Genomic DNA, 16096 nt, shown 5'->3' on the forward strand with positions numbered 1-16096 from the left:
AAAGTAACCAGGGTCCGAAATTAACTTTTTGGCTCACCTGCCACGGGGACTGGTAGATGAAAAAATCCACCAGCCAAGCATATTTTTTACCGGCCAAAATAATAAAACAGCCTTTTTGTGTCACATATACATTAATTTCAGTACATTTAATTGAGATAATAAGGTATTATGTTGAATACAAACATAAAAAATTGTCCAGAGCAAAATTTGAAATGTAATATTTTTTTTTTAAATAAATATATATATATATATATTAATATTAATTTAAACAGTATCTGAAGACAAACATTAACCTAATGTTATAGAGCCATAGGAAAGCATGGAGCTCTCAATGTCAGCAACAGCAGGCCTATTATTTTACTGTATTATTTTGAGGTAAACCAAAAGCTTAACAAAATCTGAGAAATAACCAATACTGGCCCACGTCTCCTAAATAGTCTTTAAAAACTACATACAAAAACACTAGTCTAGCTACAGGAGGAAAAACATTAAGGCGGACGTACACGGTGCGATTTTTGCGTCATGTTATTTTTGTAGCTCTGAACAATCTGATTATCCCGGCAGCTAGGACATCCCACAAGATTTGTGTCAAAACAGAAAACATTTAATCACTGGATAGTTTTTTCGTTTATTTAAAGTGTGGTTTATGTCAGCTGAATGTGCGGAACGCTTTTCATAGAAGAAGGTGTTTTAGCACAATTCACACCCAGCGGTAATTCAGGAAAAATAAATATCCGAATGCTCCACAAGAAACTATGGTCTTCCGACCTTTTACCATTGTGTCGATTTATTTTTATAAATATGTGCCAGGGAGAGAGAGCAAGACAGCGCTTAGGAGACGATGAAGCCTTTATACTTTCGCCTGGCTCCACTGAGAGAGAGAGAGCGCGCGCGACCGGGGCTCGCTCTCTCTCTCTGCTCGTTCTTCAGTTAAACATGCGCCCTGTCACACGCGCAGCAGTTCGTCTACATTCGGCTACACACCGATCAGATAAGACTATGGCGGGACAAACATTTTATTAAAAACATTTTATTACATTACTATTTTGGTATGAACATTCACCCGCCAGTGTGGCGGATAGCCTTTTGAGATTTACTCGCCAAACGGAAAATCTACCCGCATTTGGCGCTTGGCGGGTGTTAATTTCGGACCCTGAAAGTAACTAATGAATTTGTGTCAAAATATCGTAGATGGTTAATCCATCGTGGATGGATGGATAAGTTTATAGGCCTGTTCTCTTTCCTATACACAATTAGTTGTCTTTCAACATTTCACTTTTAGCATTTGGTATGTTGCATTGCTCGCTCCTTGATGCTGACCTTTCTCTTTCTCCAGTCAGGACTCACTCATGCAGCCCTGACCCACACGGACGGAAAGGTGGATGCTCGCATATCTGTCTCCTGAGCCACAACTACAAATCACGCGTATGCCGCTGCCGGACTGGCCACGTCCTGGCCAGCGACGGGAAGTCCTGCAAAAGTGAGGGTCGCAAAATGCCAATTTCTCTTTCCTCTCTCCTCCTCTTGTAGCTCTAGGTGTCTGATTAGCATCTTGGAGACGGGCTTCTCATGTAAATGGTTTTAGGGGTATTCCCAAAGGAAAGGGTGCTGCTATCTGAAGCCATATATCAGACAGATGGCCCTTGTGGGTTTGTCGAAATGGAAATTTATGACCAAATTTATAGAGGCCCAAGACGCTGAAGAATGGACACGTTTCTGTGATAAATAGCGCAGGTTCAGCACATTAAGGAGAGGAATACATGGAAAATTGATATGTTTTGTCTCTTGGCATCAGGATCATTGACTATCAGAGAATATGTGTGTGTTATTTTGGGTGTGTACGGCTACATCAGATGATCTTAAAGTTTCTCCCGAACTTCAGATGGCAGACCACTTTATCAGTAAAACAAAAATTGCAAATCATTTAGCACCTTAAATATATTACCTACAGTTTAACGTAGTGTGCGAATGTACCCAGAGATGAAAATCCAATTTGCTTTGTTTTCTATATCCAGTTTGGATATCAATTGTATATCCAAAATGGTCTAATTAAATTGCCTAATAAAGCGTTGTCACATTTGAATGGTTTTGGACATAATTGTACTACAATTATATGACTAGAATCAGTCATTCGTGAAACAAGAGCAGAATGAATGTCTCTGTAAAATGTCATACTTTTTCACCTACCTTTTTATATGCGACAATTTATGTACAACTACAATTTGGTTTGCAAACAATTTAGCAAATCTTCTGCTCGTGATCCATGAATGAGGCTCAACATAGATGACTCAAACTAAGAAACTATGTGTGTGTTTTCAATTGAAAGATACAGTTTTTACTGTGATTTCTGTAAAATCTGCAATATCTACATTTATTAATGCTATGGAAGCTCGGTAAAAAATAAAAGTAATTGTATGGTAGTTTAAAATAAGAAAAGCCGTCAAGCACTAAACCTAACCTAAACCTAAAGCTAAAGTTCAATCCCTTACCTAAACCCTTAAAGGAGAACTCCGGTCAATTTTAACATTGAGCTCAATTTTTAGTAAATTTGGAGTGCTGTCAATACAGAGAACAACGACAAAAATCGGTGTTGCCTACACCGTGTTATCCTATTTTTAAAATTTGCACCCTATTGACTTCAATGGGGCAAGTTTTAAACCTGCTTTTATCCTCTTAACATCCTTGATGTGTCATTACAAGTGCCCAGCCATGTTGAGTGATTCCTTAAGAGTGAACACGAGTGAATCTGACTGCAGGAGATGTGAAAGATATTAATAAAAATTATGTTATATCAGCCAGCGCACATACCTGTATTTAGTTCCTGTTTTCGGTCGAAGTCCAAAGTAGTCGATTGTCGAGTTGACGCGCATAGGTTTAGTTACTTAGATCACGCGCGTGAACTCGACAATCGACTACTTTGGACTTCGACCGAAAACAGGAACTAAATACAGGTATTTGCGCTTGTTGAATTAACATCATTTTTATGAATATCTTTCACATCTAATGCAGTCAGATTCACTCGTGTTCACTCTTAAGGAATCACTCAACATGGCTGGGCACTTGTAATGACACATCAAGGATGTTAAGAGGATAAAAGCAGGTTTAAAACTTGCCCCATTGAAGTCAATAGGGTGCAAATTTTAAAAATAGGATAACACGGTGTAGGCAACACCGATTTTTGTCGTTGTTCTCTGTATTGACAGCACTCCAAATTTACTAAAAATTGAGCTCAATGTTAAAATTGACCGGAGTTCTCCTTTAAACCTAACCATGATTATAACTTGAAAAACAATTTGTACAAGCCAGATTCTTTATCTGACAATTTCAAAAGCTTGTACATATTATTACGAGAGTGTGTCACCAGGTGACTTTCCACATTTACATCCATTGATATTATTCATAACTGTGATGCGTCACCTAGATTGCAGCAATCATATAATACTCAACTGATGTGCGTCAAATGCAGGTGTGTATCGGCTATGTTATAGTGGCTTTGATTGTAGCTCATCCAATTGAGTGTTTTGTTTTTATCTCAAGTGTTATAATGTGATGCTGTTTCCAGACTGATTCCAGACTCGTCATTCATTCGTTATGAATGAGTTGAAGCACCATTCATTTGTAAATTATTTAATTCACTGGATTATGCAAGAACATGTATTACGACATGGTTATTTAAAGTACTGTAGTTCACCCAAAACGGAAATTTCTGTCTGTCGTACCCTAGGGGGGCATTAATAACGCTGTGCATCATTGATTCTCGCGTCTCATGACCGAATTGCATGCAATGAAACCTCTGCCATATTTGTTTTGAGAGAAGCAGAATGGTTGTTTTTGATTCGAGAGTCAATAACGGCTCAAGTTTCTGTACGTTCCTCACACAAAGGAATCATTTGGCTTCAGTCCCGTTCAAAGTTATACAAACACAATTGTTCTCGCTGGGTTCCTCTATTCCTTCATCCAATTTTCTTTGTCTCCCTGGATCTCACTGACAGACCTAATAATAATTGCAATCATCATGTTTGCACCCTTTCAGCTCGTTAGTAATGCATTTTGAAAACATTGTGATTCATACACACGTGTCCCTCATTTTACTGCCCCCACTTAGGACCCTTTTTGTCCCCCGGTTACTTTTACTCACACACACACACACACGCACACGCACACGCACACACTCAGATACAATTACAAACACAATGTAACTGTTATGCACCAAAAGATGATTGATTCGATAGAACCGAATCAGTGGAACTAATTCTGGTTTTAATTAAGCTAATGTAATTAGCTTGAGCCTCTCGCTTTGGATACATTTTTGTCAAAGGCTTTAATTTGCAGAACTGAATTGAAAACGGAGGCTAATTATGTCAATTAATTAAGCTCTGACAGTACTGTGGCAGAAGGCTTATTACGTTCCGCCACTGCATTTGTTTACTTGGGTAATCGTGTCTTCTCAGAACCAAAGAACGAGCTGTTCCTGTTTTACGGAAAAGGACGACCCGGAGTCATCCGAGGTCTGGATATGAATATCAAGTCTGGCGATGAACATTTGATTCAAATCGAAGGGCTTGTGAGTCCCAGAGCGCTGGACTTCCATGCAGAGAGTAGCTACATCTACTTTGCCGACACCACAAGCTTCCTAATCGGACGTCAGAAGACTGATGGAGCCGCTCGGGAAACGATCCTTAATGACGGTATGTTTTATCATTCATGACTTACCCTATGCTTTATTCTGAGAGATTAATGTTTGCTTTTGTGTAAGTCTGTTGAGCCTTACCGCAGTTTTATTGTGGAAAAAGCAGTTAAATATTCTCTAACGAACTCATTTTCGCTCTGGCTCTGTAATGAATCATCTGTGCAACCATGCGGCATGGTACGGTAGAAGCAGGCCACCTGCACTTGAGCGCTTCTGTTGCCGATGTTTTCCAAATGGGATGTTATTCATCATACATTTTGTGCAATTCAGTTGTCGGGGAAGCTCGCCGGTCGATACCGCATAATTCCACTAGGAAGAATTAGAGGAGGACAGTGATTAATTGAGCTGTCTTTGATGTTATCAAGCAAAAAGAACAACATTTTCTCAATTTATTTCTGCTTCTCTTTCTCCAGAGCTGGATAATGTTGAGGGTATTTCGGTGGACTGGATCGGTAACAACCTGTTCTGGACAAATGACGGTTATAGAAAGACCATCAGCGTGGCCGGGCTGGAACGGCCCTCTCAGACCAGGAGAACGCTTTTAGAAGGCAATATGTCTCATCCCAGAGCCATTGTTGTGGATCCTCTAAATGGGTAAGCCCATGATACCTTTCCTGCTTACAGCAGCATTTAAAAGCTTCTTGTGCAGGGATTTCAGTCTGCTAAAGCCTTGGACAAAATCCAGCCATTTAGAGTGCACTGGGGGGCGGGGATGTTTGCCCTTTGCGCTTTAGAGATTACATCAAGAAATTTCAATAACCGTGTGCTTTCTCTGTTTTCATTAACAAAAAAGCCCTGAGCTGGTATCAGATAATAATGGCACTTTCTGGTGTCAACTTCTTTGAAATGATGCCGAGTTAACAAACATACTTTTAATATTGTTGTTCATTTAAATGAAAGAGAGGATGTAGCAGAAGTACCATTGTGTCAAAGCGAGCTAATGCGAACATCCTTATTCGATGTCATTGCTCAGATGGAAAAGCTTAAAGGGAATATGGAGGGACCATGACTGCAAATCGCTGTCTTGGCAGAACGGTGAAGCCTGACTTAAGAGGTTTAAAAGTTTAAAGGCAGGTTCTGGTTTCTGCTTATATTTTAGTGACTTCTTTCCGTGTGCTGTACATTTGACATGTTTATCCTCGTAATGGGTTTTTGGATTGGCTAGTGTGTTTTTTAATAGCTTCGATGTCTTCGAATTTTAGATCATTTGCAAAAAAAGACTTGGAGTCTTTGGAATAATTACGAGTAATCAGTTTTAATCTGCAATTAATCTGCAATTGTGTAACTGGAAATTGGTTTAGAATTTCAAACAGTCCAAGTTTTTTTTGAACTTCGGATCACCGCTTAAGCTTTAGCTGCCGGTATGCTGAATATTCAATACCTATCCCAGCTTAATCTCTCCCCTTTCAAAATCCCATTTCACTCTCTAAAAACTGTCCTTTCCATGTCCGTCCTTCCGTATCCCATGTACGCATGTCATTTCCTGTCTGTGCTAACATGATAAGATGGAGGATTAGCTGTGATGACTCTAGGTCCTGATCGCATTTGCTCTCCCTCTCCATCACTCGGACGATTTTCCTGTTCACAGAAGGTGCTGTCACTCAAAGCCCTGCCTCATGAGTTATTCAACAGGTCACTGAATATGAGTGGGGGAGACGATTCCCTCTGTCATGTTATGTTATGCTGCGTTCAAATGAGCAAGGCCGTGTCACAGTGTTAAGTGAGAGGTTTGAACTTGGAAAAATAGGACCTTGTAAGAGTTGCTGAACAAAAAGTTTTGGCTCCCAAAGAATGAAGAAGTATTAATAACATCCAATTGTGAGAGCCTGTTTTTTAGGTTTTTAGGTGGTTAAGTGAGGACATCGTCCTCAATACTTTTGAAGGATGTTTTTTTTTTTACGGTGACCTGTCTTCTAGAAGGCATCTTTGAGCAAACCCAGCTAAAGATCATAGCTGTGTTTTGGAACATGGGGCTTGGTTATTGAATTTAGTATGAATATGTTAGCCTTAAGGTTAAGGTTAAGCTAGTTTGCTCCAGAAGGAATAAGCATTCAAAATGTAAAGTCTCTCACTTTCACCAATATGGATCAATGATATTAATGACATCACTCTGCACTTCAGCTTCTCATTAGATTTTCTAAAAATCTAGTGAGATTTTTAGAAAAAATCTCCCCCCCACACACACACACACTATAAATAGATGCTGATGCTGTGGCTGAAATCGGTCGATTGTTCACACTATTACTATTTTCTACATGATGAATGGCACATAGCGAACGATTCAGTGTAAATGCTTTTATTAGGGCGAATTAAGTTTCATATTACATCTAAAGGGAAAACTATTAGACTCTGGCTGTCTATTAGACCGTGACTGTTAAATGCGGCTTTACCGAGCTCAACGGCTCTGGCTGTGATGGGATCTAAACAAAGCACTTTTGGCTATTTTTTAAAAAGAGGAGGAGCTGCTTGATATGTCCCGCCCTGTTTTCCTGTTTCAAGGGAAATCACATCAATGCATTGAATAGCGCTGCATGTTTCAAGGGACTTCAGTGAAACTTTTAAGTATTCCAAACCAGTCATTCGCTGGTCCAACCTAGTCAACGTTCCAAAAAAGGCCGGGTTTGTGTGTCAACTCGCTGTCTGCAAGATAAAAAAGAACAGGTATTCATGTATCTATTCTGCGGAAAATGAGTATTGGAAGCGTTTCAGGTATTCCAGTATCGATATGTATTAAAAAAATCTGTATTTTTGACACTTTTGACAAAACCCGTCAAAGTGGCTAGTAGGAGTGACTGCGTTACATTTGGTGGGTGTTAACATCAAGCCCTGGTTACAATGTTCCAAAAAACATCTAGCAGGTGCATTTTTCAACAGGGAATAATAAACATTGTGTCCGTAATCTACAATATAGTTTGCTAAAAAAAAAAAAAAATCCCCAATGAGCTATTCTGAAGTTTTTGGGTTTGGTTTCTGGCATTCCTTAAATCCACATTAAACTGTCCAGAGCAGCATGGAAATTGATGCCGGTCTAAGCTGGTCGTGTTCAGCAGGGTTTCATGACCTTAAATATGTATTTTCTCACTGGGTTCCTTAGATGGATGTATTGGACAGATTGGGAGGAGGATGAGTTAATTGACAGCAGAGGACGAATAGAGAAGGCCTGGATGGATGGATCTCACCGCCAGATCTTCGTCACGTCCAACATGCTGTGGCCCAATGGCCTCACCCTGGACCATTCCTCCAGCATCATGTACTGGTGTGATGCCTACTTTGACCACATAGAGAAAATCTACCTCAACGGCAGCCACAGAACGGTTAGTAAATGAGTGAGTCAGTTCTTTAGTTCTCAGACACCTCCGTTCCACTCTATGTTCATCTCAATGTTTCCCTGTGACTCACATACGTGTTCTACTTTTCACAGGTGGTGTACAGCGGGAAAGAGTTGAATCACCCATTTGGGATTGCGCATTACCAGAATTACATATTCTGGACGGATTACATGAACGCCTCGATATTCCGTCTGGATTTGTCATCTAATGATGTTGCTCTAATGCGGGCGGAAAGACCACCTCTCTTCGGGATTCAGGTTTATGACCCGCAGAGCCAGAAAGGTAAATATGAATATGTATGCTGTATGCCGTAATGAATTCTTGAAGTCTTGCCAAAGGCTGCAGTGATAGAACTTTGCTTTCAAGAAGCTCAAGGATTTAAACCTTCAAACTTCTGAGGGGTTGTCTGAGTCTTTATACATCACCATTCCATAGCTTTGCCCAGAGGCCTAACCCTGTTTTGGCACTCACTTGCTATACCGTACAATATATGGAAATGAAATATATCACACCGCATGCGTTCACCTTTTAAACAGCTGAACATTCTAGAAACGAATGCCAAACTGGCAAGTCCCTGAATTTGAATAAATGCGTTGCAACTGATATTCCCAGAGTAGGATATTTAATGGTAATTTTAACCTTAAGACTTCATGATCCAAGCATTTTTGGGGCCTGGATCAAATAAGCCTAACTTCTCTCATATTTTAAAGGCTAATTTGAAGGCATTTGCAGGACATTTGAATGATTTGTCCTTCTGAGGTTCTGGATCCAGATCCCATTTTGTCTCCAGCGACAAGCAATTATTCTAAAGAACTGGCCAGCTTTTTTTGGCGTTATACACAGTGTAGTGAAATTTATCTCCATTGCTTTACCATGCAGAAATGCATCACAATTATGGGGAAATTAACTAAGGCTAATTGTACATGAAAACACATCTTTTTCTTCACGGTTTGGCTTTCCGTTCACACTGAGACAATGTTTTTGTCCTGCAAAGAGCTTTGAATGCTGACATGGCATTACATAAAATAATCTGAATCTGAATCTGTCCTGCAAAGCTGAGGTTTTTGAAGATGCTGTCCCAAGTGGTTTTTATGTTGGAGTGTAGACTGTGGAAAAAGGAGTTATTTGAAAATTATGACATGTTTAGTCATTGTCAATCACCAGTAAGCGGTGAGATATTTTGCTAATACGATGACTGTTCCAGTAGAATGGCGTGAGAACTTTATTATGTCTGGTTTCTCTGTACTCTCTCAGTGAGCTTTTATTCGTTTTACCAATGCGCAGTAAGATGATTTTAGCAGTTTCTGACATTTCAGTATGGACAAGAAATGCTTGAAAGCGGAGAGTGTATTCAAATATACCCGGATTAATGTAGACAGATTTGCACCAGCTGATGATGACTTTTATTGCTGTAATAATTAAATAATAATTGTATTGTTTTGTGTCATGTAAACATTGTACTTTATTTGGTGGCTTAACTCGTTCTTGACTGAGTATGGCATTGATCAAAACTGACCTCCTAGTTTTATGCGTCATTTGAGCTAGTAAGGTGACTGAGGGTGATGATGAATGTTTGTTTCTGTCTTCGACTTTTGCTGAAGGTTAATCGCTGTGACGGCTCCTGTAGTGTTACTCATATGTTGCCTCTGGTAGAGATACTAAATGTCATTCTTAATGACACCCAGCCAATGGCAGGCCAGAAATGGCCAAGCCATCTCAGGTACAGTATTCTGTAAATATATAAATCAGCTTTGGCAATATATATCAGGCTTAAATCGTTCTTAAACTTCAATGATCAAGCAGGGGATTATTGATGACTGCGGTCTGTTTGAACAACATCTTCAAGTGCGCTATTTCCTTGCCAAACAAAGAGACTTATCCGCATATGGCTTTCGGAAAGGAAATCCAAATGGGACTTTTTATGTGTAGTGCGAACGTTTCCAAGGCGGTTGATGGTTGTAATTCATATTCTTTTATTCTTAACAAGCAGCTTTAAAATCATGTTTACACTACTGATTTTGTCCAGATGTTCTGTGCACCATTGCGGCACCTGTGAACTCAACTGTGCTGAATATATAATAACCTGTGGCTGAGCATTTAGCTTTTAGCGGAAATTATGTTTATAAAAATAGCTCAAATCCAAACTTTACTAATCATGTCTGGCTGTTGGACCAGTCCTTGTACAACATCTGTATGTATTTTGGATATGATAATTAGCATGCGCATTAACTCTTTCTTAAAGGGGTCATGACATGAGAAACCAAATTTGCCTTGATCTTTTGGTATATAAGAGGTCTTTGTACCATTAAAACGTCCTGCAAGTTTCATAGCTTAAGACTTCCTCCCCATTATAAACGAATCATTTATTTAATCAAGCTCTAAATACAGCTCGTTCTGGATCCATGGTAAGAAGTGACGTCACGGTACGAAGTGACGTACCAGCGTTTGCATAATGACCGCCTCCAGCACAAGACAACTACGCTTAAAGCGCAAGACGACTACGCTCATTTCGTATCATTGTAGCGCCCGCGCGCTGCGCGCCTCACAAGTGTTCAGTCGACGGACAGCGAGTGGGTCTGTGTACAGGGAAATTACGATGCCACGCAGATGTGCTGTTCCTGGCTGTGGACAAACAACATCTTTGAATACGCTGCGAAAGATCCAGACGTCAGGGAAAAATGGATGCACTTTATTTTTTGCGGACGTCTCAGTCACGGCAGTGTTAGTTTAAGCGTTTGTTCTATACATTTGAAGGATGACTGTTTTGAGAACAAATCCCAAAATGATGCTGGCTTTGCCAGAAAACTGTTGCTCAAAGATAAGTCCGTGCCGACTATATTCTGGGCTCAACAACGACGACGCAAACTGTAAGTAATGTATTTAAAACTTTAAACTACTTTTTAAATACACCGAATCCGCAAACGTTCTGGCTGGGGGCGTTAATAATTGATGCATAGGCACTGACGTTAGCCAATCAGTGGGCGTTAACAATGAACTCTTAAAGGGGAAACACCCCCAAAACAGACTGTTTGAATCAGAGGATGAGAAACAGGGTGGGAAAAGGTCATAAATCACTACATTTTAAAAGTTTTTTGTAAAAAAAAACTATAGTAATACTATAATTGCACCTAAGGGAACATAATAATAAAATTAAAAAAACCATGTCATGACCCCTTTAAGATGTCACTGAATGTATAAGGTACATGTTGACTTAGCATATCAATGCTGCTAAGTAAGTAAACGTTTCAAGCATATGGGAAAATCAAATGGGATAATGTTGGCTATTTATCATTTTACGAGCTTCACTAAGCTCTGTTCAGGAGTTGAGTTAGAGTTGTTGTCGCGTTATGCTACATTAACTCGCTTCGACTCTTTTGCCTCACTTGACAATTGAGAGCGACTTGGGTATCATCTGCTCAGAACTGTTATTCTATGAAATGGTCAGTGGTTTCAGTTTAAAATCTCGTATTCACATAAAATGTTTATCATTGGCCTGAGGAAATTAGATGTCTGAACGGTTGCGCATTTTACTGTAGCCAAAAAAGACCTTTTCCTACCTACTATGAATTATAATATGGTGCATCGTGATATTTTAGCAACTAAAGTTAAAAGCACTGTGTTCAATTAACGTAATCTGCTTTAATCCACATTAATCTCTGCAGATGATTCAGTGGACACATGGTCCATAGTGTCCAATTGATGTCGTCTTCACTGGGAGTCTATGCCAGATATGCCTGTATCATTGATTTTAATGGAGAAAGATCAATGTCCATTAGACAAGAAGCTCTGAGCATGTCGTTTTATGTCCCTTCTGGATTCTGTGCTTAACTGGGAGTGCTTTTCGCTTTGGAAAAAAGCTTTTGATAGTTCATTCGGAGTGCTTGGACACAGAGTTAGTTGAAGTCTATGGTAACAAATTTTATTTAGCACTCATAATCTTGTTTCTTGCGAACTTGTATAGAGTAATAAAACAGTTCTGTAACTGAGCGAGCCAATGTGAAATCATCTTAGCTCATTCAGAAGGTTCAAGTAAAATAATCAAGTTACTGTGCGTTAATCGTGTCCTTGCAAAGCAGCTGCTTTGGAATACAGAAAGACTGGTTTATTGGACATCTTCACCTGTGTTTAATGTCTCCAACCTGCATTTATCTTTCTTTTTGCTTTCCCGCAGGTAATAACCAATGTTCTGTGAATCACGGTGGCTGCAGCCCCTCGGCTCTGTGCCTCGCCACGCCGGCAGGACGTGTGTGCGCCTGCGCAGATGGTCAACATCTGGAGAAAGATAACATCACCTGTTCATGTAAGCTTCCATCTTTTGCAGTCTTTTGGGGGAAAAGTTCTCATTAACCAGGCACAATGTGATATATGAACAATCATTTGCATAATATGAGAAACAGAAATATTACTGGCCACTGAAAAATGGTCTGGTTAGAGCTGATGTAATTGATTGTTATTCTGAGATTTACATTTTTTTTTAATCATCATCATAACAATGCCATTGAGTATGTGGTAGAACAGAATATGCAGATTTTGTTGGCACCCACAGACTAGTCCATAATGGTGGCGTTTGTGGGAAATATGACTGCAGATCAGATATGTTTGTTAAGCTGAATATGCCCATTGATTTCCAATGCCAGCGGGGGAAGTAAATGCCTCGGCTCAACCTGCGGTTTGGCTGCAGCCGTCTTTGTCTTTGTGTTTGTGTTTGCGTGTGGTTTGGCTTTAAATCCATTGTAAACTCGTGTGGATTCAGTACGCTGCGTACATCACATCCTGTTTTGCTAACTTTTTATTTTATGTGTCATTATAAATAACAGTGGATTTGTGCATGTCAGGTTTAAACAATTCAGAACTGAAGAATTGGCTAACGTTACAATGTAATTCTACATTTAAATGCTGAGTAATATTAACAACATGTGCTTATGGTTAGGAATGGGTCTTGGTTTAGTTGCATGTAATGAACTGTTACTAATACAGTACGTATATGTAACAAGGATACTGACTGTAAAATAAATATAAATAATACATCACAAATGTTTACTGAAAGTTCATTATTCAAACATATTTTTGTTGTTAACACTAAATATCAAAATAAACATTTTTATAAAACAGATATAAAATTAAGACATTTAGCTGGTGGTCTATTTTATGGGGTAAATACAAAAAAAATAACTATAGTATAAAACTTTTTTTCACTCATTATTATGCTGATGAGTGAATGGCATTTGCAAATAATTGTTTTGGTATTTAATTAGAAATAATTAGAAAATAATTAAACAGAAGCATTTTACTATGTTAATAATAAACAGGAAGGAATTCTAAAATATATACTTAAAACTTTGAGTATATTTAAACTACATTCAAATTACAATTTTGTTAACATCATCCATTTTACAACCTCAAAATGAAATGTAGACATTTTTAAAATGCGTTCTCAACCCTGGTGTGTGTGTGTGTGTGTGTGTGTGTGTGTGTGTGAGAGAGAGAGAGAGAGAGAGACTGAGAGAGGAGACATAGAGCGTGTGTGTTCTTTCTCTAACATCTTGTTCCTGCCCTTTACAGCCCCATCAGAGGTCACTAACACAAAACGCTGCGGCCCAGCGGAGTTTCTGTGCCAGAACCAGCGTTGCATTCAGCTCTCGTGGAAGTGCGATGGGGATGATGACTGCTCAGACGGCAGCGATGAAGATCCGCTCCTCTGCTGTAGGTCTTCTCTCATTTTTGTAATCCAACCACATACGAACAGAAACAAACGTTGTGTCAGCAATAGGAAGTATGCAATACTAAACATTTCTAGTATGCAAACTATTGTCATATAGCCTCACTGTTGCATGTTTGTACATACAATTATCATGATACTTCAGGCTTTTATGGCTCATATATTATGATATAGGAGAATAATGGAGCTCATATTCGAGGAGGAAAAAATAGGGCCCTATATCTCTCAATAATATGCCTTATGAGATGACATGATCAAATATGCCTTTATGATCAAAGCTCTGCAGCTTTAATTGTGGGGGGCAAAACATATAATGCAGTATAATATAATATAATAATAGAATGATTAGCCGTGTTTCCACTGTCGGGCCAAAAGGGGGCATGGTAGTGCGTGCCAGGGCCAGTAGCGTTTCCGACGAATACCTTGGTCCAAAGCGGGCCAACTCGGGCTTGAGGAGTGGTTTTGAACAGAGGTGAAGTTTACCTGAGTCTGGAGACGGCAGCGCCGCGGATGATTTCATAAACCAGCTAACATCAGCATTAAAGTCTTTTAAAATAATATTAGCTCAAAACTCACTTTCAGACAGCAGCGAGTGTTTGAAGTAACTTCTGTTTATGATCCGATGTGGATTCTGATCAACGTATAAGACAGAAATATTTATATGCGATACAAAAGACTATGCGCGCTAAATATTACCATGGTAAACTTGGTAAATATGACCGCTTGAAGAAATCAGACAAATACGCTCTCACAATCGTGTATTTATTTGATCTGTCAGTACGTCTTGTCTCTTCAGACTGTCTGATATCCATATTTAGATCTGCATATGTATGTTTTACTGGAGCTTCCTCTGTTTCTCTGACTGAAAATATAAGCTCCTCAGGTCGTATTCTTGGTGGCATATTTGTAGAAATTACCATTCTTTCTAAATGTGATGTAAACTGTCCCGTGACAACAAATAAACAGAAACAGACGGCGAGACTGAATAAGTAGACTGTGTCCTCTTTCTGTTGTGATATAATGGGACTTTATTTCTGTGGTGAAACATTGATTGCTTGGCTTTTAAATATTTAAGTAAACAACAAAAATGCCAACAAATGTTCTCTTTTATCACATTCGTTTTGTGAACCAGTGATTTCTTTCTGATTAGTTTTCTGATAAAACTTCCGTTTGCTGGTGAAATGATGGGTTTGTGTGACGTTGTTTCTGAGAGGCGTGTTACGGGCAAGCTTTAGTGAAGCGCTGCGGAGCTTAAGACCCGACGGTGGAAACGCAGTGTGGTTTTGGGTTCGGTGCGACAGGTCTGAGGCTATTAGACCAGCCCGGCCCGTAGCTCGTACTGGCCCGACAGTGGAAAAGCGACTAGTAAGAGATATACAAATAAACGTTCCTTAAGAAGCATGATGCATCATAAATAGAGTTCGGGGTAATGCATTTCAAGTAAACATGCATTACGTAATCAGAATACTTTTTTGATGTAACAAGTAATACATTACTTTCCATAAAAAGTAACCGAATAACGTAATTACATGTAGTTACTTTTTAGGGAGTAACACAATATTGTAACACATTACTTTTAAAAGTAACTTTTCCCAGCACTGATCATATTTGTTACTTTTTTTAGATATATAATTCGATTTAAGAACTGATATACACCTCCAGCTACTTTGGAAATAAAGTACATTGCAAGTTGAGCACATTGCATTGTGGGATACAGTATGCCACATGGTGTGCACAGTCTGTATACTACACAATTTGACAAATATAGCCTAGTATGTTAGTATGCAATTTAGAACATATCTCAACACTTTTGGACACCCACATGCTTTCAAATTAATTTGTGTTACCAATTGACAGGCCGTTTGTTTCTCCTCAGCTAATCGCAGCTGCCCAGCGGACCAATTTAAATGCTTGAACAACCGCTGTATCCCAAAGAGATGGTTGTGTGACGGCACCGACGACTGCGGCAGCAACGAGGATGAGTCCAACCGCACCTGCTCAGGTGAGTTTCACTCTGGAGCCCTGTCCTACATGAAGGGCACCGTATACGCCCAACCAACCGAAACAACCTCGCCATCCGGCCCCCACCGCTGGGAGACACATTGATCGCTGTAGGCGCCGCACGCTCAAAGCTAACGCCAATGGAGGATATGTTGCTTTGAGAGGAGAAGTCTTACATGACACCCCTGTATAATTTCCCGCCGGTACAGGCACACGTGTCACATGTTCCCTCCGGTCTGCAAGCGAAATGAAACTAGGTTCGCCCTCGTAATTCATCATGCACTTGGTGGGATTTACACATGACACACATCTGTTTCGGCCCAGTGAGCTTGAGTCCTCCGTGAGAGCTTCTGCATC

At 39.6% G+C, this 16096-nt stretch overlaps 1 protein-coding gene across 1 annotated transcript in view; it reads left to right on the forward strand.

Moving 5' to 3' along the window:
• lrp1ba (low density lipoprotein receptor-related protein 1Ba) overlaps positions 1 to 16096 on the forward strand; it is a 237947-nt gene that overhangs the window by 74525 nt on the left and 147326 nt on the right. Inside the window, exons 10-17 of the mRNA XM_079593787.1 lie at positions 1337 to 1480; positions 4452 to 4688; positions 5104 to 5284; positions 7785 to 8004; positions 8112 to 8301; positions 12191 to 12319; positions 13582 to 13722; positions 15615 to 15740. Of these exons, the coding sequence (XP_079449913.1) occupies positions 1337 to 1480; positions 4452 to 4688; positions 5104 to 5284; positions 7785 to 8004; positions 8112 to 8301; positions 12191 to 12319; positions 13582 to 13722; positions 15615 to 15740 (1368 nt within the window). The remainder of the gene's footprint in view (positions 1 to 1336; positions 1481 to 4451; positions 4689 to 5103; positions 5285 to 7784; positions 8005 to 8111; positions 8302 to 12190; positions 12320 to 13581; positions 13723 to 15614; positions 15741 to 16096) is intronic.

This window comes from Phoxinus phoxinus, assembly GCF_949152265.1.
Source record: "Phoxinus phoxinus genome assembly, chromosome: 20".
Lineage (NCBI taxonomy): Eukaryota > Metazoa > Chordata > Actinopteri > Cypriniformes > Leuciscidae > Phoxinus > Phoxinus phoxinus.